Genomic DNA, 22,831 nt, shown 5'->3' on the forward strand with positions numbered 1-22,831 from the left:
CATAATAATAATAATATAATAATTTTAAAACATATTAACAATAAAACTGATGTTCATAAACAACAAAATAAATGTTCAAGAAAGCAAACAACAATAAAATTAATGCTCAAATATATTTTGATGGCTTAAACATCATATTTCCTTTCTATTATTTATCTATCTGTTCAAGTCTATACAGGTAGTTATTGATATCTTAATTGAATACATATAAATGTAATAAACAGGTACGTGGGAAGAAGAACTGGGATAAACAGAAAATATCAGTATGACAATAAATTAGTATTATGTTAATTTTAGGATCTAGAACATTACAGTGACATCCAAATTGAGAGATTTGAATGATCAATCAATTCTTGGGATCTAACATTAGCTTGCAGATGCATAAAATACCTTCTGAAGGCAGAGAAGCTTCTTAATTGCAATCTTCATATCCTTGTTTCTCAAGCTGTAAATGATAGGATTGAAACAGGGAGCAAGAACTGCAAACATTAGTGCAATGATTTTGTCCAAAATTGGTGGGAAAGTGGCAGAGAAACGCAGGTACATGAGGGATACACTGCCATAGAACATCAGAAAGACACCAAGATGAGATGCACAGGTAGAAAAGGCCTTCTGACGGCCTTCAGCAGAGGAAATTCTTAGGATCACAGTGATGATTCTGATATATGAGAGGGCAATTATCAAGACAGAGAAGATGATAGCAATAGCATGGATCACATCCTCAATCAAAATCATGGATGTGTCTGTACATGCCAAGCGTAGCACAGGTTCAAAGTCACAGAAGATCTGGTGGATTTGGTTTGGCCCACAGAAGGGCAGTGTGGAAATCCATGCAATCTCTGGTAGCAACACAAGAAAACCAAAGATACAGGAGCCTATAGAGAGCTGAGTGCACAGCCGGGGCGTCATAATGGTTGGGTAGTGGAGAGGATTACAGATGGCAACATACCTGTCAATGGCCATGGTAGTCAACAAAATCCCCTCTGAATTGCCCAGTGAGTGGAAGAAGTACATCTGCAAGAGGCAGCCAATTACGGAGATAGTCTTCTTCTTACTGACAAGATTGGAGAGCATTTTGGGAATGGTGGCTGTGGTATACCAGATCTCCAAAAATGAGAATATGCTGATGAAATTATACATGGGATTGTGCAGATGAGTATCCATCCTGACTGCAAAACACACAATGAGATTCCCCATAATGATGAATATGTAGATGATTAACAAAGGAATAAAGAAGAGGAGGTTACCATCTTCAAACTTGGGAAATCCAGAAAAGAAAAATTCTGTCACCATAGACGTTTGGTTACTTCTCATCATGGTCTCGGCAGCCTTAATTGTTATACATAAAAAGACACAACTCACTCCCTAAATGAAGTGTGAAGGATCAGGTCAATTATGTTATATGAGTACAAAGAACAACACTCGAGATAAATTATTTACTTCTATCATTCTTTGATTCATTAAATAAATATTCATTTAGTGCCTATTGTGTGCCTCGGGCCTCCCAGGTGATGCAGTGATAAGGAACCCTCCTGCCAATGCAGGAAATTCAAGAAGGGTGGGTTTGATCCCCAGGTTGGGAGGATCCTCTGGAGCAGGAAATGGCAACCCACTCCAGTATTCTTGCCTGGAGAACTCCATGAACAGAGGAGCCTGATGGGCTACAGTCCATGGGGTCACAAAGAGTTGGACACGACTGAGCACACACACACACGTGCCAAACACAACTGCAGGTTTATTGAGTTCAGTAGTGAAGAAAATAGTCTCTACTTTCATGAACCTTATATACTAATTAAGGAGACAGATAATCAAATAAAGTATTAATAATGTCATGTCTATAAGCCCATAGTAACTATAATAAAGTAGAATATTAGGGGTACTATTAATAATCACATTTTTATAAGAATTCACAAAATCATTACTAACCACATGCTAAATTCTCTAATGACTTTTGGCTATAGATTAGAAAAATCAAAACTTTTAGTTCGTATGGTGATGTAATCATCATAAAATTACATTTTGCATTTTCTGGAACATCCTCAGTTTCCAATAGTATGCTTCTTTATCAGGCCACAGAGCAGCTTTGAGTGTAGCTAGAGAAGAGAATAAGGCTTTCAGACACACATATCGATACAGAGATTTGGTAGGAAACTCCAGCAGCAGCAAAAGTAAATCTAGTAGAAATTGGCCACCACAGAATGAAAGGACTGGTGAAAAATTCAGCACTAGAGCATTTTGTAAGTATGAAGGAGGCCCAGTAGGTGAACTGTGGGCTCTCTCTTGGGAATCTGGTTCTTGAAATCTTTTCAATCAGATTCCTAAAACAACAATCTGTTAGAGATATTGAAAAGAAGAAGAGATTCTGAATGAACAACTGTCTCCCTATTCAGTTTTCTCAGTTGAATTACAAAAAAAGTTGATTTTCTTAGAATTGGAACTTTAAGGTTAGTAGATTTGGAGAAAGAAGCTGAAATTCTTCAAGGAAAAAACTCAAAGATAATGACATACATTGCTTAGCTTTTGGATTTAGGGGTTTAAGATGGATGCATAAAAATGTGAAGACGATAAGATATTGATAATTGTATGGAAATGGAGGCCTAGAAACTGATATTCCCATGACATTCAAGAGAAATTATAACAGAGATAATAATTAATAACATAAAAGGTCATATTCTTAAAGACCAATTATTAGAGTTTAAAACATGTAAGTAGAATAATTACTATATGTCGATAGTCCTAGAATGGGAGAAAATCAATGATATAAATTCATGGTAAAATTTTATGAGAAAAGTTGTTAACTGAGTCATTCCTGTGAACTTTAATGTCTTTGCATGACACAACTAAGGTTGAAGGTATCAAAGTATGTGCCAAAGAAAATAATTTTTAGGTAACAGCAATGTAAGGAAAAGGAGAATACCAATAAAACATTTTCCCTGGAACTTTTCTCAGCCTAGAAACACAAGAGAAGTGGAAGAGTTGGCAACTTTCATCTGAAAATGGTATTGTTTTTATAAAAGAGATTCACATAAGTTAAGCAAGAAGGTAAATAGACATATGGACACAGAGAAGACTATTTGCCAAGGGAAAAATGCCAGTGGGTATTCATAGGAAAGAATAGGAAGGAACGGTATTAGTTGGGATTAGTAGGAACAAGGCTATATTAGGAAAGTCTTGGGGACATTCACAGAAGAAGGTAAGAAACAGGATTGACTTCAAATTCATAGAAATGTTAGGCTATCCCAACACCCAAAGGGAAAGAATCAGAAGGGAAAGAATCATAAAGGAAAGAATTACACTTTTAAATAAAGGACGTGGATTTAAGAGTTTAATGCACAGGAATAAAATAATAAGAGAGTGGAAGATCCTTCTTGCTCTACCTTCCACCTCAAAAATACATGGACAGTGAAGAAACTGGCTCCTGATGAAAAATCTGTATGAGTTTTCAGATGTTTCCCAGCAGACTCTCCAGGAGATAGATGCTCATTCCACTCCTGATTTGTGCACAGCCAGGTCATCAGTCTCTGAAGGGAGTTGCAGTAAAAGACCCAGAGTCCGCTGGTCATTCATGCTTTCTGAACAATTACATTCACCCCGGCATTTTCATTCCTAAGTTGCTTTAGCTGAAGCCTTGGACCAAAGTACCAAAGTCATCCTCAGGTATCTCTACTGAGACCTCCTTATGGGAGGAGAAGGAAAACCCTTTGAGATACTTTTATCCTCTCTGACTTAGCTCACTCTGTGACTTCCCTTCTATTTCAATGTCTATAAAATGGTACAGCCTTTTGTTCAGAGCCCCTTCAACACTGCAATGACCTCCAAGTCTGTGTTGATACCCCTGATGCTTAACTGGTGCTCAGTTTTGTAGGAGATATGAAACGGGGCTGGGATGGGGGGAATTGGTCCTTTCTCCAGTCACACTATCACGGTAAGTGATTCAAAGCTTCACTTTTACTCTCACTTGTTTCCGTTGTTGCTTTAACCCACTGTTTTGACACCTGGCAATTCAACGCTCTTAGATCAGCTGAACTCAGGAAGAGATTAAGGAAAGGAGCAAAGAAGAGTTACATGAGCTCCATTTACAAATTAGTGGAGAAATGACTACTGCCAATTCCTTAGAACTGCGACATTTTGGACCTCTAAAGTAGTCACAGCTACTGGCTTCTTGGGTTTCTAGCATCTCTATTTATTTCCTCTAAGTGACTAGTAGTAATCCTTTCAATAGAATCCAGGTGCTTATATTTTAGCAAAATCAATATTGTACTCTACAGAGCTTCATAAGAAATTTATCTGTTGGAGACTGGGAGAAGAGAAATGAGCTGACCCAATCCCATTGGATTCCCTGGTGGCTCAGAGGTTAAAGTGTCTGCCTGCAATGCAAGAGACCTGGGTTCGATCCCTGGGTTGGGAAGATCCCCTGGAGAAGGAAATAGCAACCCACTCCAGTACTCTTGCCTGGAGAATCCCATGGACAGAGGAGCCTGGTGGGCTACAGTCCATGGGGTCACAAAGAGTCATTCACGACTGAGCAACTTCACTTTCACTTTCAGAACCCCATTGGAGAAAGGAAGACGTGCATTAAAAAACTGATCTGGATTTAGAGACTAGTCAATTTGAGTCAGTACTCTGGGATATGATTTTCAGGAATAGGCTACTGATACTACTTTATCTCTCTTTATTCATGTTCTCATTTGGTTTATATTCATTTCATTGGGAACAGAAACCGGTATGTAAAATGACTTACTTTTGGACCAGAGTTAATTTAGAGAAACTCTGAAGGTGTGAAAGCAGAGAAACATAGTATTTAGGGAAAAGGTGTTAATTATTCAACCCATCATGCCTCAGATAAAACATAACATTATCACTGGTTTTAAATCTATCACCTCCCTTCGGATCCTAATTCCATTCATGCAGTCTCAAATATGTTCCCAAATATTGGTATTTAAGTTAACAGAAGAAGCCCTAGCTAAGTGTCTTTTCTTTCTACTTGGGAATAAATTTACTTTCTCATTAACATTGGACCAATCTCATCTTGGACCCGTGTGCATTTTCCTCTTACCTCTGGCAGAAACAATGAGGTCCCTTCCCTGTCCAGCATTTAAGCAGTTCAAGTCCCTTCAGTACCTCAGATAGGATTGTTATACCTGTCTAAAATCTTCTTGGGGATATTTCTCTACCAAAATATTCCCCCTGATGACTGAAGAAAAATAGCAGTTCTATTTCCCCATGGGTTAATTAGTAGAACCCTTCTCCTCTGGTCTTTTCTCATTAGTTCTCCTTTCTGTTAAGAACTCTAAGAGTCTTCCTTAACTATGACCACTTTTGATAGATATGCTCAGAATCAATACACGTAAATACCATTATTCTGAAGAATTGCTTTCAACAGAATTAGGGTTTGTTTTTTTGTAGTGTGTTTTGTTGTCATTTTGTTTTTAACTATTCTCTGATTTTTCAAGGCCTGTTGAATTTCCCTGAGGAAGATACAATATCATTTGCAATAGCATTGTTAATTATAGCACACTATGCCATGATAAACTTGTTTACTTTGCTGAAGATACTTCTCTACCACAAGCTCTAAATATAGACCACTACCTTTCAGTTTGAGCCCACATATACAGGATTAGTTCCAGTGGTTCCAGTGAAGATTTTAGCATAATGTGGGGATACCAATCATCTCTATATGGCAAAGAAAATCACACAATCTTAACTCTTCCCTGTATCCATGCCCTCTGCAAGCTACTTTGGCAGCTCTTTCTAGTGCAGTGGTAAACCATCTGCTTGCCAGTGCAAGACAGGCAAGAGATGCAGGTTTGATTCTGAGTCATGAATATCCCCTGGAGACAGGAATGGCTATCCACTCCAGGATTCTTGTCTGGAGAATTCCATGGAGAGAGGAGTCTGGTGGGCTACAGTCCACAGGGTCACAAAGAGTTGGACATGACTGAGCATTCATACACTTACTCACTCTACCAAGAAGTGAAATTTCTTTCCCTCCTCTAAGTGCCCCTTTCGTTGACTATGAGGGCTACTCCATTTCTTCTAAGGGACTTTTGCCTACAGTAGTATATATGATGGTTATCTGAATTAAATTCTCCCATTCCCATCCATTTTAGTTCTCTGATTCTTAAAATGTCAGTATTCACTCTTGCCATCTCCTGTTTGGCCACATCAAATTAAACTTGATTTATGGACCTAACATTCCAGGTTTGTATGCAAAATTGTTCTTTATAGTATCAGACTTAACTTTGACCACCAGACACATCCACAAATGGGCATCGTTTCCACTTTGGCTCAGCCTCTTCACTCTGGAGCTTTTTCTCAACTCTTCCCCAGTAGCATGTTGGACATCTACTGACCTGGGAAGCTCATCTTTTGGCCTTTTCATACTGTTCATGGGGTTCTCAAGGCAAGAGTGCCAAAGTGGTCTGTCATTCCCTTCTGCAGTGGATCAAATTTTGTCGGAATTCTCCACCACGACCCAGCCATCTTGGGTGGCCCTGCACAGCATGGCCCATAGATTCATTGAGTTAGACAAGGCTGTGATCCACGTGATCATTTCGGTTAGTTTCCTGTGATTGTGGTTTTCATTCTGTCTGCCATCTTATAGATGAGAATAAGAGGATTGTACAGGCTTCCTGATGGGAGGGACTGGCTGTTGGGAAAACTGGGTCATGCTCTGGTGGACAGGACCTGCTCAGTAAATCCAATTTTCTGCTGATGGGTAGGTATGTACTCCCGCCCTGTATTTTGGCCTGGGGCTGCCCAGTCCTGGAGTCTGTAGTCTCTGTGGTAGAGCTATAGTCTCTATAAGGGCTTCATTGTTAGCTCAAATGGAAAAGAATCTGCCTACAATGTGGGAGACCTGGGTTCTATCCCTGGGTCAGGAAGATCTCCTGGAGAAGGGCATTGCAACCCACTCCAGTATTCCTGTCGGGAGAATCCCATGAACAGAGAAGTCTGACCAGCTACAGTCCATGAGATCATGGAGTCGGACATGACTGAGCAATTAACACTTTCACAGTCTCTATGGTAGGGCTAATGGCAACCTTCTCCTAGAGGACTTATGCCAACATGCCACATCTCTAAAGACTGCTGCTGCCAGTGCCCCGACCCTGCAGCAGGCCACTGTAGAGACCTATGCCTCTGGCGGAGACTCACAAACACTCACAGGCAAGTCTGGCTCAGTTTCTTGTGGGTTCACTTCTCCTCTCCCCTGGGTTCCTGGTGCACATAAGGTTTGGTTTGTGCCCTCCAAAAGTCTCTGTTTCCCCAGTCCTATAGAAGTTCTGTAATCAAATCCCACTGACCTTCAAAGTCAGATTTCCTGGGGATTCCCAGTCCCTTTAAGAGATCCCCAGGTTGGAAAGTCTGTTGTAGGGCCTAGAACCTTTGCAGCAGTGTGAAAACTTCTTTTGTATAATTGCTCTTCAGTTTCTAGGTGACCACCCAGTGGCTTTATGGTAGGACTAATGGCAACCTTCTCCAAGAGGACTTATACCTCACAGGACTGCTGCTGCCAGAGCCTGTGTCACCACAGCAGGCCACTGTTGACCCATGCCTCTGAAGGAGACCCTCAAACCCTCGCAGGCAGATCTGGCTCAGTCTTTTGTGGGGGTCTCTTTTCCTCTCCCTGGGTCTCAAAGAATCAGACACTCCCAAGCAACTGAACAAGTCCCCCTTTTAAATTGATTTGGCTGTAGGATGCAACAGAAGAATTTATGTGCCAGTAATGAGATGAGTCTCTAGAAGCCCATGTCCTCAGCCTCTATATTAACATCCCAGCTAGCCATTATATACACAATAGGGGCTAGCCTGCTGCAAGATGAAACACATGGGAGAGAGTATAACTGTCTTAGCCAGAGAGAGCATTGTCCTAGTTCAGTCAATTCTAACCAAACAGTTGCTGACTCTTAATGCATGAGTGAACCAGGACTAGAAGAACCAGCTATTTGACTACAGTGAAAATTAACCCATAGATTAAGAGACAGAGAGATAGTTTATGTTTCAAGCTCTAATTCTGGGGGCAGTCTGTTTTGTAACAGAAAAGCATTACTGTGTTCCCATAATTCATCTTTTCCACCTCCACATTTGCTGCACTCCAACTTGCATTCATGGGCTTCCTAGCTGGCTCAGAAGTAAAGACTCACCTGCCAATGCGGGAAACACAGGGGACAGGAGTTTGATCCCTGGGTCAGGAAGATCCCCTGGAGGAGAAAATGACAACCCACTCCATTATTCTTGCCTGGATAATCCCATGGACAGAGGAGTCTGGCAGGCTATAGCATATGGAGTTGCAGAGCTGAACACGACTAAGTGACAGAGCGTGCACACAATCTGCATTCATACAACAGCAGGGATGTTATTCTAAGAATCTAGTAGCTTACTTCAATGTCTTCAGTGTCTTCAGCTGGAACAAATTCCAGTATCTCATAATATGCGCTGCAAGTTGGCATATTTCGCTACTAATCTTCATCTCATGACTCTTACTGCATTCCATTTGCACGTGTGCATTTGGTTCCTTTAAAATGGTTTTCTCAGAAACCCAGCTATTTCTAACCTCAGGATATTTGCACAATTGTTTTATCTTACATATTTCCCTGGCTGATTCCTTCTCAGTATTCAACTATCAGTTTAAATGCTACTTCATCAAAAAAGCATTCTCTGTCACTACTTCTAAATAGATATATTAATTCTTTTGACATATTGCTAAATTGCTCTAGCAAAGATTATACTATTTTAACATCATGTCAGTACTGTCAGAGAGTGTATATTTATTTTCTTCATCATATTAAAATTGCCATCATTTTTAAAAGCAACACTTTTTTTTTAATAAAATGTAATACTTTATTATAAATAAATTAGAAAACTATAAGCAAATACAAAGTTAAAAATAGAAACGGCTTATTAAATACTCATCCAAAGACAGCAAAAATTAAAGACCTAATTTCATCAATTTTTCACACTTATCACAATCCATTAGGAAGTGGTGAAATCAGTTTTAAAAATGATTTTAAAGAAATAGAATGGGGAAAGGAAGTAAAGAAAAGATAAGAAGTACCATATGGATTAAGCATAAGCATTCTTTCGTAGAAATACTATTTTAGCTACAAAGATGGATGTGAATATACATTTATGTAGATATATGTATCCTATATTATGTTTAAAATATATTGTGACTCACCCTTAACTAAGTATTTTAATGATTCCACTTGCTCCTTATTACCTTATTTCTCTGTTTTCAGTAGTAGTAAAACTCCATGAAAGAATTATCTGTAATTGAAATTTCCAATTTTTCTTTGATTCTTTTCTATCCAACTACTCAAGTCAGGCTTTTACTTTCACTGTTTCATGCACACTTCTCTTATTTATTTAACAATGATCTCCAAGTGTCTAAGTTCAAAGTCAACCTTCAGTCTTTACCTTACTTGACTATTTTGCAGAATTTAACAATCACTTCTTTCTTGATGTATTCTGTTCACTTGACTTTCAGAATGCTTTATCTTTGTTCTTCTGTCTTATTGATCATGTCTTCTGAGCCAGGTTTTCACTAGCTTTTACTGCTACCTAGATTATTCATTATTTTCTCTCCTCATATTCCCATGAATCACAATTTTTTTATTCAAATTTTTATTCAAATGTAACCTTATAAGAGGTGCCAATTATGATCTCCCTACCCACACCAAATCCTATTATCTTGCAATAGCTTTATGTTTCTGTTTCATAAAGACCAGATGATTTTATTCTATTTTGGATTTTTTTCTTATTTTTAATATTTTTTTGATAACTTCCCTCATCATAGTGCAAGTTGCATAATGGCAGGGAACTTTTTTAGTCTCTCACAAGCACTGAAAACAGTGCTTGGTATAATAGTCTTAGTAAACATTTGCTGCATGAATAACAAAATAGGTCATATTATTATTTCTTTAGTTGGTTAATATCTTTTAAACTCAACAAGGTTTTAGAAATGTTTGATAGAATCAAAACTTATTATTTGTATTTTGCACTAAGGAATTTGTATATATTTAGTATTTTATGCAGTTGCATTATTTAAGATAATTTGACCTATTAGAATACTAAATCTACCTTGCAATTCTAATTTTAGACTTCTAATTGAGCAATTAATTCATACATTTAAATTTATTTATTTATTTACTTTTGGCTATGCTTGGTCTTCATTGCAGTGTGGGCTTTCTCTAGTTGCAGAACCAGGGTCTAGGCATGTGGGCTTCAGTGCTCGTGGCATATGGGCTTGAGTTGCAGTTCCTAGGCCCTAGAACATAGGCTTGATAGTGGCGATGTACAGGCTTAGTTGCTCCACAGCATGTGGGATTCTCCCGGACCAGAGATCAAATCTGTGTCTCCTGCATTAGTAGGCAGATTCTTTACCACTGAGCCCCCAGAGAAGCCTTTACTTTTAAAAAAAATTTATAGTTTATAAAATGCACACATTAAATCAAGATTTTACACTTTATTATTTAAAATTTAAATCTTACTATATTTGTCACAGCATTAAAACACTTAAAAGTATTTAGGATAAGACATATTTATAACTTACTTTTTAGTTTTGGAGAGTTTTTTATTATAAAGATTGTTTTTTAAAACTTGTGGAGTCTTTGTTTACTGAGTCAGAAAATCAAGGTACTTAAAAGCAAAATAGTATATATCATGTGCTGTGCTGTGCTTTGTCATGTCCTACTCTTTGTGACCGCATGGACTAAATAGCCCACCAGGCTTCTCTGTCCATGAAGATTCTCCAGGGAGGAGTATTAGAGTGGGTTGCCATGCCCTCCTCCAGGGAGCTTCCCAACTCAGGGACTGAATCCAGGTGTCCTGCATTTCAGGTGGACTCTTTACCGCCTGAGCCACCAGGGAAGCCCAAGAATTCTGGAAGGGGTAACCTATCCATTCTCCAGGGAAACTCCCTGACCTGGGAGTCAAACTCCCTGACCCAGGGGTCTCCTGCTTGCAAGCGAATTTTTTACTAGCTGAATTACCAGAGAAACCCAGTGTATACCATATTTAAATGTAATTTTAAATGATTTAATTGTCAAGTTTATAAACTGGACCAAATATTTGTAAAACACCTTTAATAGTGAATAATAAAATCTGTTAGATCTATAAATGGAATACTAAGCTTTTAAACCAGGAGTTCAAAGGTCAAAAGGCTAAATTTCTAAACAGTAACCTCAAATAAGTTCATTTTAATTTTACAACCAAGAAAAGTCTATATACTTTTCTTTTCTCCCCCAAATTTTCTAATGGGTATCAAAAAACTCACATTAATATAGGAGATAATTTGCATTTACTGGAGTGAGAGGGGATATAGGATAGCACTGGTTCCCTGAGGCATGAGAGGAAATGGGGCCTGGAGCTGATCCAAAGTTGAGAGCTAGCACTGTCTTCCACCTTAACACTCCCAAATGCATTTAAGAGTTTATCTCCCTGATCAAAGCTGACTGAACTTTTTTTGATGTTCCATACTACTGCTATTTCTATTTTTTGTCACCTCTCTTCTCTCACCTGTGGTTGTCTTCCTGCTATTTGTGATACCACTGAGATGATTGGTTTGCTTTCAACAGGAGCTAGAAAAAAATTTTTTCTAGAGACAATTTACCCTTAAAATCACTAGAGCACTTTTATAGGAGGAAAGCATGGACTCTTAGCCCAGAAGATAAAATGTGTGTGAATTCCAGTTAGAATGGCAATCATCAAAAAATCCATAAATAATAAACGCTGGAGAAGATGTGGAGAAAAAGGAACCATCCTGAACTGCTGGTGGGAATATAACTTGATACAGCCACTATGAAGACAGTATGGAGATTACTCAGAAAACCGTGAGTGGAACTACCATATGAGCCAGCATATCCCACTACTTGGCATATACCTTGAAGTATACCAAAATTGAAAAAGGCACAAGTACACAAATGTTGATTGCAGCACTAGTTACAATAGTGAGAATGAGAAGCAACCTAGACGCCCAACATCAGATAAATGGATAAGGAAACAGTGGTACATATATTCAATGGAATATTACTCAGCCATTAAAAGGAGCACATTTTTTGAGTCAGTCCTCATGAGGTGAATGAACCTAGAGCCTATTATACAGAGTGAAGTAAGTCGGAAAGAGAAAAGCAAATATTGTTATTAATGCATATATAGAGAATCTAGAAAGATGGTACCAGTGAACCTAATTATAGGTCAATAATGGAGGCACAGACATAGAAACCAGACTTATGGACACAGGTGGGGGAGAGGAAAGAGAACTGCTGCACAGAACTGCTGCTCCTTCTGTCCTGCTGCTGTTTCTCCTGCTGCACATCTTGTTAATCTTTTTTAAATAAAATAATAATAATAATGATATAAGAGTAATATGAATATAAAATGGAAGATTAGGTAAGGGAAAATTTTAGATTTGCAAGAAATAAATATGATTATTATTTAGTTCAGTATCTCCATTGATTTGGTGTTTTAAAGTGTAAAAAGTACTCCATCATAATCTATAAATATTATAAAAATAGGCAAATCACTGATAACTTCCTTTATTAGATTATTCCCAGTAGTTTTAAATCAGTTTTAAAAACTGATTTGTTAGCATTTTAAACTTATGAATAGAGATGCTTGAACAGATAAAGTGAATTCTCATTGGCTTCCAGAGACATTTTTAAAAATATTTACTTATTTGTTTGCTTATTCGGGGGCTGTGGTAGGTCTTAGTTGCTGCACAGGGATTTCTCTAGTTGCAGGGGTGGGCTACTCTTGTAGCATATGGGCTTCTCATTGTGGTGGCTTCTCTTGTTGCGGAGCACAGGTTCTAGGGCTTGCAGGCTCAGTAGCTGTGGCTCACGGGCTCTAGAGTACAGTCTCAGTAGCTGTGGTACACAGGCTTAGTTGCTCCATGGCGTGTGGGATCTCCCTGGACCAGGGGTTGAATCAGTGTCCCTCGCACTGCAAGGTGGATTCTTAACCATTGGACCACCAGTGAAGCCCCAAGAACAGAGGACTTTCTTGATGGCATCTTTCATGTCTTTGTTCCTCAGACTGTAGATTATCGGGTTGAAAAGTGGGGCAAGGACAGCAAACATTAGTGCAATGGCCTTGTCCAGTAGTGGTGGGAAAGTGACAGAGAAACGCAGGTACATGAGTGTCACACTGCCAAAAAACAGGAAGAAAATAGTAATGTGGGCTGCACAAGTGGAGAATGCCTTCTGACGGCTCTTACCCGAGGGAATCCTCAGGATCACAACAATGATTCTTAGATAGGAAAGGGTGATGATACAAACAGAAGTCAGGATGGAAATAGCATGAATTACATCTTCAATCAGAATCATAGATGTATCTGTACAGGCTAAGCGTAATACAGGTTCAAAGTCACAGAAGAGTTGATGAATTTGGTTGGGACCACAGAATGGAAGAGTAGAAATCCACACAATCTCAGGCAGTAGCATAAGGAAGCCAAAGATGCTAGAACCAGCAGAGAGTTGGATGCATAGTCGAGGGGTCATAATGGTTGCATAGCGGAGGGGGTGGCAGATGGCAACGTACCTATCAATGGCCATCACTGTGAGGACTAGGGCTTCTGTGACCCCAAGTGAGTGAAAAAAATACATTTGCAGGAGGCAGCCAATGAAAGAAATAGTCTTCTCTTTACTAACAAGGTTGGAGAGCATCTTGGGGATGGTCACTGTGGTGTACCAAATCTCCAGGAAGGAGAAGATGCTGATGAAATTGTACATGGGATTGTGGAGACGTGCATCCAGCTGGACAGCAAAGAAGATCATGAAATTTCCAACAATAATGAACACGTACATTAAGAACAAAGGAATGAAGAATAAGAGACTGCCCTTCTCAAACTGAGGGAAATCAGAGAAATAAAACTCAGTCACCATTGTCTGATTCTCCTGATCCATATTTTCAGGTGTTTCACTTGTTGGCTAGTGAAATCAAATATAAACAGTCAGAACTCTACCTAAGTTAAATAACCACTATAAACTTTCTTTTCAAGCAGCTCATCAGCCTTGAAATGAGGTTGATTAAACAAAATATTTATGTGCATTGCTTTGCAAATTATAAAGTGAGTATGTCTAACTTGCAAATACATTTTTAGTAATTATAACACATTGTATTATCAACTATTCTGAGAGCTAAGCAAACAGTTTTGCTATTTGGACATTTAAATTGGTACAAACTCTCCTGAATGGCAATTTGGCAATCTTTTTTAAGAGTTTTGAGACTTTTTAGATAATTCATTTCACCATATAGCCCAAGAAAATAATGTTAAATATTAAAACAAATACAAGGATATTCATTGGAATATTTATTATAATAGCAAATTGGAAATACCTTAAATAAGTAAACATTTTTATTTTTGATATTAAATATTGGAGACACAAAATGAGTTGTGACAAAATGATCCCCTTTGTGGATAAAAGTAAAAACTTTTTAAGTGGGTATCTTACAAATCAAGCGCAGGTACTGTCTTTTCTAGCTGGCTTCATAGTTAGACAAATAGAGTAAAGAGAAGAAGTAAATATCATACTGAATTCAATTTACTTTAAAACACAACAGCTTAGACCCATGCAATATACCTTTGTGTGCAAATTAATCTAGGTTAGTTAATGGTCAATGGTAAAGAGCATTAGCTAATAGTTGAAATATACTAGTCGAGAAATCACACTCTAGGAGTGGTTTGATGACATGTCAAAAGCTTTGATTAGCAGTCTATAGCCAGAGGCAGATAGTTTCAAGTATCCAGAATGGCATCTTCACCATGTGTGCTTAGATGCTCAGTTGTCTGAGTCTTTGTGACCTTTTGGATTGGAGCCCACCAGGCTACTCTAGGGGCTTCCCTGGTGATCAGATGGTAAAGAATCTGTCCACAATGCAGGAGACCCGTGTTTGATCCCTGGGTAGGGAAGATCTCCTGGAGAAGGGACCGACAACCCACTCTAATATTCTTGCCCAGAAAATTCCATGGACAGAGGAGCCTGGCGGGCTACAGTCCATGGGGCTGTGACTAACACTTAGACTTTCAGGCCACTCTGTCCATGGGATCTTTCAGGCAAGAATATTGCAATGGGTTGCCATTTTCCTTCTTCAAGGGATTTTCCTGACCCAGGGACCAAGCCTGCGTCTCCTGTGTTGCCTTTATTGCAGGCGGATTAATTAACTGTTGAGCCTTCAGGAAAGTGGGCTCATTAATTAGCGTAGGGCAGATTTTCTCAACTTCAGCACTACTAACATTGTGTATCAGATCATTTTTTGCTAGGGATGAGGAAGAGAGAGGTTTTCCATGTATTGTAGGCAATTTAGCATCAGTTCTAGCTTCTACTAGAAATCAATAGCCCAGACCCTTTCCTCAGTCATGATAAACAAAATGTCTCTAGAAATTGCTAAATATTTCTGCAGGGGAACAGTGGAAGTAAAGTTGTCCCAGCTGAAAATCAGCAGTATAAGGAACTTTAGGTTTCTTTCTTTAGTTAAAAACCAGGTGACCAATATATGTGGCCTGGCTAGAAATAAACCTAAACCATTTCTTGAAGTAGCATTAGAATAAGAGCTTGTCATGCTGCCTATACAGTGTGGAAGTGTGGAATAGACCCGTAATTCATTCATTTCTGCGCTCCTCCCTTAACAGAGGATCTATCACATGATTTCACCATGTTAGTTTTTCCTCCAGTGAGAATTTGGTTACATTTTATCTTTGATAGAGCCTTTCATTCATTCTAATCAGAGGGACTAAGGAATAGAGTTGGAATTTCCTTGGGCTTCCAAAACCAGATTTAATATTGGTTTTCGTACCTGCTTGCTAGTAAATATTTGTGTGCCTGGCAAAATTCTGAGACTTGACTTCAATGAACTAGCTAATAGTTTAGCTCTTGTACATGGGACATCTATAATTTTGTAATGTGACAGGAGTGATAAATAACACTGTAATGTTAATCAGACTACAATATATAAATGCATAAAATAAATACAAACACCTTAAATTTATACAGTGTTATATGTCAATTATATCTCAATTATTAAAAATTTAAATAAATAAACAAGTCAGCAGAGGTAAAGAGTCATAATTCTAGTGGCCCAGACAAAAATGATCTCTCAAGGGCTAATGTCCCAGACAAAATTTAATAGATTATCTTATGACCATCTCTAGTCCTATAACACACATTATCCAAAATCCCTCATTCCTGAACTACTTACTATCTTTCCCCCTACCTCACAAGCCTACAAAATGTCAACAGATCTTCTACAAGTCTTAATTTAAAACCAACAGAAAAATAATCTGATTTTCTGGGCTTCTTCCCCTATGTAGGGCACTCACCCATATGTCAAAGTACAGAGCCCACCATTCATCCCATACCTACCTCTTCCAGAAATTCAGAGGGCTCCCTCCTATTTCCCAAATGTCTTCATTTTTACTGTTCTGCAGTCCAGCAAATCAGAAGGTTCTAGCCACAATCACAAATCTACGTTCTCAGGGACTAGTTGGTAGGGTAGGGAATAGCTTTCTTCTGTAGGGCTCTCCCTCAGTGCCTAAAGGAAATCAACTCCATGTCCCATGTGGTTAATTAGGAATGCATTTGCTGCCAAGCTCCCTTTCAGGGAGTTGCCCTACCTATGGGAAGTTAGGTCTTTGAGTCAGGCTAGAAATCAGATGGAAAGAGATACTTCGTTTCTTTTCTGAACAAAGTATGAAAGAATTGTTTGTATAAAAAGTGTCTGCTGAGACACAGGAAGGTTAAGGAACAAGAGGAGCTAAGCTAACAAAATGTGGTTCAAAGGAAGGATTATCTTCACTCTTCATTGAAGCAGTTTCAGAGCAGTTTGGTGATAGCACAGTACAACTCAAGTATATTCTAGAAAATTCTGTCAGCAGCTGTGCAGCACACCTCAGCAGAACTTCTTCAAAAGGATCTAGGGTATTAAAGGACCATTAGTAGTGGTAGTGGGAAGGAGGGGTTCACGTGCATGAGATTTCACTGACTTCAGTGGTTCCAGAGGCAGATGGCTCCAAAAGCTGGGGTTAGGATTTAACACTCCTTGACTGCAAGATAAAGCTTACTATTAAATTATTTGACCCAGTTTCCTACCACTTGCTCTAGTTATTATCTCTTTGATCTTCAGTATCTTTAGTTTCTTTTTTACTACTGACTCCTCCCTCCCTTCCAAGCACGCTTGTTTTACTACTTTATCATAGTATCTAAGAAACTATATATCTACTATAACTTAAAGAAAGTTATCTTTGATTACATTACCTGCTCTAGTTCTCCCATCTTTTCATTATCAAATGTCTCAAATATCATCCATACTGGTTGATTCCATTTGTATTAGTTTTATTCATTCATCTTCCACAGACTATGCAGAAGCCATATGGCTAAAATTATATTAACTCCTCATTTGCCAATGTTCCACGAACCACAAAATTTTATTGCCATTTTTTCAGTTTTCATATTCCCTGACAAATATTCACTCAGCAAATATATCCAAGGTGGTTTTAAGACATTGGTGGGCTTGCCTGGTGGCTCAGAATCTGCTTTCAATGTGGGAGACCTGAATTTGATCCTTGGATCTGGAGGATTCCCCTGGAGGAGGAAATTGCTCCTCATTCCAGTATTCTTGCCTGGAGAATCCATGGACAGAGGAGCATGGAGGGCTACAGTTAATGGAGTCAGAGAGAGTTTGACATGATTGAGTGACTAACACTTCCAACACTTTAAGACATTGAGAATAAGGAATAACAGTAAGACTAGATCATTTCCAAATCTCACCCATTGATCATTTATTTGTTTTTGTACTTTTTTGCCTTGATTTTCATGACACAGCTGTGTCTTTGTTCTCTTAGTTCCCTGGATATTTTGGAACAAGACAGTAAGATAGACTTAGGTTCTAATTCTGACTTTGTCACCTTCTTAGCTACATGACTATGGGGATAATACATAAGTCATTTAAACTTTAGTTTCCTCAATTTAAAGTGGTTGATAATAATAAATAACTTATAAAAATACTGAAATGAGAAGAAATATATCATTGCTTTTGTGCATTTTTAGCACATACTTAACCCGGTAAATAAGAGTTATGTATTATATTCCTCCACCCACCAATAACCTTCCAGTCTCTCTTGCTATTTCTGACACTGTTTTCAACTATCTAATGCATCCTCATAGTTCAATTATAATCTTTATTTAACACTTATATTTAAGTCCATAGACTTTTCATCTCTTCTGAAGTCCACTTCTTCATCCTTAATGGCAATAAGAGATTTCTGTTTATAAGTTTGCCCACACATTCAGAATAACATATCTATAACTCATAATTTCCCCCCTTTACTAGCTTTTGCTTTAGCTGCTGCTGTATTTATCAATAATGGTGCCTGACTAACTCAAACTTAAAATCTGTCTCTTTAATGCTCTTCTTTCCAACATGCCCTACATAGTCAGTTGTCAGACCTTATTGATTATTCATATTTATTCTTATCCCTTTTATCCTTTAGCTTCATTATTACTGTCTTATTTAGGCCTTTATTCCAGACCATTGCAGAAAAGAGTCTGATGCTTGAATAGTGATGAATAAATGCTAGTTAAATGAATTAATGACATTTCTCATTTCCATAATTTCTCTGTATTCTGCATATTAAAGTGCAATTTTGCGCATTAATGTCCACTCTAAAATTACCTAATAACTTCATACTGCTTGCAAAATATGTTTTTAAAATCCCAACGCTTGACATTCTAGATCTCCAAATCCACCTAATTTAATCCTCCAATGCTATTTCTCCACTGATTCACTCTACAAGCCCTCCGTTTCAAATCAAATATATTTAATATCTTACAAACATAGTTCTTGTATTTTCATGGCTAGACCTTTGTTTATCTTCTTCATTAAGCATATGTTACTTGAGTTCTATATAAGTCCCTGGGCTGTGTACTAGAAATTCAAATATGAATAGATAATTATAGATCACCATTAAATTTCTTAGAATCTGGATATATAGCTAAATAATTTCAACAACATATGTATGTATGAGATGCTTTAGGAACACTAAAAAGACCCCCCAAAACCAACCTGGGAACCAAGAAAGGCTTCCTGAAGAAGAGGGTAATGTGCTGAAACTTGAAAAATTAATAAGAATTACAGAGGTGAAGTGTGTGCCTATATTTAGGGTGGAAAGAAGGCAGGGTTGAAATTTTAGGAAGAGGGAAGAATAGGGAAAAAGCCCAAAGCACGATAGATCAAAATAGCATTGTGAGGGTATGGCTACAAACAGCTTGGTTGCTGGGACTTACAGTTCAAGGCAGGGAATAGAGTAGAAAATAGAAAAATGTAAAGTAAAAGTCCAGGAATGTCCTTATTTTCCCTGCCTTTCTTCTTAGTTAAACCAAGTCCTATTAAATGATACTCCAAGCTAAGTGAAAGATCATTTTAGCGAATATATATTTGGGAATAATTAAAGTTATAATCAAAGGGAAAGGTTAATCTTTAGCTAATTTTGAGTTTTGAGGCTCAAGGTTCAATTTTGCCCTTGCATTTTTTGGCTATGTGAACTGGAGCAAGGCTTTAACTGCTCTGAATTATTCCATCTGTAAAATGGGAATAACTCTAGTCTTGGCTATCTCATACAAACAGCGTTTTATATTTAATTGTGGTAAAAAATGTGTAATATAAAATTTACCATGTTAATCATTTTAAGCTTACAAATTCTTTTTCTAAAGAATTAAATGAGGGGGAGGGAGGCTCAAAATGGAGATGATACACACACACACACACACACACACACGGACACATATATATGTCTGGCTCTAGGAGATTGATCATACCGTTGTGGTTATCTGAGTCATTGAGATCATTTTTGTACAGTTCTTCTGTGTATTCTTACCACCTCTTCTTAATATCATGTGCTTTTATTAAGTCCATACTATTCTGTCCTTTATTGTGCCCATTGTGCATGAAATGTTCCCTTGGTATCTCTGATTTTTTTAAGAGATCTCTAATCTTTCCCATTCTATTGTTTTCCTCTATTGCTTTGTATTGATCAGTTAGGAAGGCTTTCTTATCTCTCCTTGCTATTCTTGGAACTCAGCATTCAAACGGGTATATCTTTCCTTTTCTTCTTTGCCTTTCACTTCTCTTCTTTTCTCAGCTATTTGTAAGGCCTCCTCAAACAACAATTTTGCCTTTTTGTATTTCTTCTTCTTGGGGACAGTTTTGGTTACTGCTTCCTGTACAATGCTCAGAACCTCTGTTCATAGTTCTTCAAGCACTCTATCAATTCTAATACCTTGAGTCTATTTGTCATTTCCATTGTATAATCATAAGGGATTCGATTTAGGTCATACCTGAATGGTCTAGTGGTTTTCCCTATTTTCTTCAATTTAAGTCTGATTTTGGTAATAAGGAGTTCATGATCTTAGCCACACTCAAATGTATAAAATTGTGACACATTCACATAGTTTTATGGCAGAAACCAGCACCTTATAATTATCCTCCAATTAAACAATAAATTTTTAAATAAGAATTAAATGAATGTGTATTTAAAACTTCAGGAATATATTATTATCATCATCTCAGCTGAAGTGGAAAACATAGTGAAAAATGAGTGAAAGGCTGAGAAGAAAGTAGTGTTTGCTGGTGGTCTGTTTCAGAGAGGTGTGGTCTTGCGAGAATTCTATTCTGACACCCATTGTCATTCTGGGCCCCAGTGCCTAGATCTATACTCCCTTATGAGAGATAAGATTATTTAGCCACAGGAAAGTTTTGAGACCTGATCCCCTCAGGAATGTCTAGTTACCATGTGACATGTTTCCTCTGATAGGTCCCTTAGAGTGGAGAATGAGATGTACCACTTTTTAAAGATCCTGTGTTATCTAAAGAGAAACTCCCAGGCAAGATAATCTTTCCATTCTAGATACTCCAGAAAGAGAGTGCAGAAACATCTATAGTCTCACTGACAAACTAGCAGGAGGGGCAGGTTGCCGCAGAGATTCTGAGAAACATTCTTGTGGTCTCAGACAAGGTATGTGATAAGCCAGTTGAGCATGCTAACCTGCGTTTAACCTGTTTTTTCAAGTTAAATTTTCTTTTCAGGTTAAAATTTTCTTAGACTATGGAGCAAAACTTCATATGTTTAGAACTGTATTATGTAAGTAAAGAAATTAGAATAAGTAAAGAAATTAGAAAGGATATTAGGAAGAATATTGCTCATCTAACAGATGAAGATATTAATGATATCTAAGGTCTTTCTAACACTAAAATTTTAAAGTCAAAAGAACTGTGGCTTCCTGAGGACTTAAAGAGAATTTTACTTCTTTATTTCCAGGACTGCAATCTAATTCAAGTTTCTTTTTACTCTACAGTGAAAATCTGTAGGCTGAACTCCTTGGGCATTGCTGATTATCTGTCATGCCAGAATTTTCTTAAATGTACTTTATGTGTCTCAGGAGCAAAAATTAATGTTTTATTTAACTTTATATAGCCCTTGAACCTTCAGCGAGCTTCCCAGGTGGCACTTGTGGTAAAGAACCTGCCTGCCAATGCAAGAGATGTAAGAGACACAGGTTCTATCTCTAGGTTGGGAAGATCCCTGGAGGAGGGCATGGCAACCCACTCTGGTATTTGTGCCTGGAAAATCCCATGGACAGAGGAGCCTGGCAGGATACAGTCCATTAGGTTGCAAAGACTCAGACATGGCTTAGCGCACACTTATGCACAAACCTTCAGCAGTGATTGGCACCTAGCAGAGGATCAATAAATATATGAATGTAATTGAACTGATGTACAGATGATAGATAACAATGTAAACTTGCTAGTGAGAAGAGCCTCACTCAAAGTAAGAAATAGTCACTCTAGATGCCTTTAATAAGCCACTTAGCTCTGAAATTCCATGTTTCATAGCTCCATGGTCTCTTGCTTTATCCATCTGTGTTCTCTATAATGACTACTCAGGATGGCCATTCTCTGGCATTTTAGGCTGAGAAAAGATAATACACAGGAGACAGAAATGTGGCTGCTTCCAACAGAGAAAACTCAGATCTCTCACATCTTTCTCAGTGCATGCCCTCTGCCCTTCTGCTTCACTGGTGCCTGCTCCCTTCCAAAACCTGGCTCTCCTATCTTTCTTCCTCAAGTCTTGAGACATAAAGTAAGAGGCATCTTCTAAAACTAATTTTCCTAGTCTTCAATGCATTTATTTTAACCTCTCTTTGACCTGAGCGGGGGAAAAACACATTACCTCTCTCATCTCATACCTAGGACAGTTGTAAACACATAGTGGTACTCAGAGAAGAAAACAGAATGAATGATGAATCCTGATCTAAATTTTGCAGTGTGGTACAAATAATAATAATGACTAAAGACCTAAAGACCAATATTCCAATTATTGCTTTGGATCCATGTGAATTTGGGAAATTACTTTTCCCCTCTAGTTCTTAATTTCTCTACCTGTAAAACAATGATAATAATCTCCCTAGCATGCACGCGTGCCTGCTCAATTGCTTCAGCCATGTCTGACTCTTTGCGACCTGATGGCCTATAGCCTATGAGGCTCCTCTGTCCATGGGATTTCCCAGGCAAGAATATTGGAGTGGATTGCCATTTCCTCCTCCAGGGGATCTTCCAGAATCAGGACTCAAACCCAGATCTCCTGCATTGCTGGCATATTATTTACTGTCTGATGTGGGTCTCCTGCATTGCAGGCAGATTCTTTACCATCTGAGCCACCAGGGGAAAATGCAAAAAAAGATGTGTTAAATATCATGAAAGAAGAAAATATAAAGTATTCTTAAGAGAGGGTGTTTACTTCTGGCAGTGAGAATCAGTGAGACTTTTATGATAATAGGAG

General features: G+C 38.1%; 2 protein-coding genes across 2 annotated transcripts; both read right to left on the bottom strand.

The window, feature by feature from the left end:
* Positions 1-366: 366 nt before the first annotated feature.
* Positions 367-1,317, bottom strand: LOC101119785 (olfactory receptor 6K3-like). The gene has a single exon (XM_004003701.5). It carries the CDS (start codon positions 1,315-1,317, stop codon positions 367-369), a length of 951 nt encoding a protein of 316 aa, XP_004003750.3.
* A 10,523-nt stretch (positions 1,318-11,840) lies between these two features.
* Positions 11,841-16,339, bottom strand: LOC101120044 (olfactory receptor 6K3-like). The gene has a single exon (XM_060397883.1). It carries the CDS (start codon positions 13,902-13,904, stop codon positions 12,882-12,884), a length of 1,023 nt encoding a protein of 340 aa, XP_060253866.1. The 5' UTR covers positions 13,905-16,339; the 3' UTR covers positions 11,841-12,881.
* Positions 16,340-22,831: the final 6,492 nt, after the last annotated feature.

The sequence above is a fragment of the Ovis aries genome, chromosome 1 (genome assembly GCF_016772045.2).
Source record: "Ovis aries strain OAR_USU_Benz2616 breed Rambouillet chromosome 1, ARS-UI_Ramb_v3.0, whole genome shotgun sequence".
In the NCBI taxonomy this organism is placed as follows: Eukaryota; Metazoa; Chordata; class Mammalia; order Artiodactyla; family Bovidae; genus Ovis; species Ovis aries.

Bases quoted from the DNA above. Each gene is read 5' to 3' on its own strand.
- LOC101120044 (XM_060397883.1), bottom strand. From the start codon at position 13,904: ATGGATCAGGAGAATCAGACAATGGTGACTGAGTTTTATTTCTCTGAT.
- LOC101119785 (XM_004003701.5), bottom strand. From the start codon at position 1,317: ATGATGAGAAGTAACCAAACGTCTATGGTGACAGAATTTTTCTTTTCT.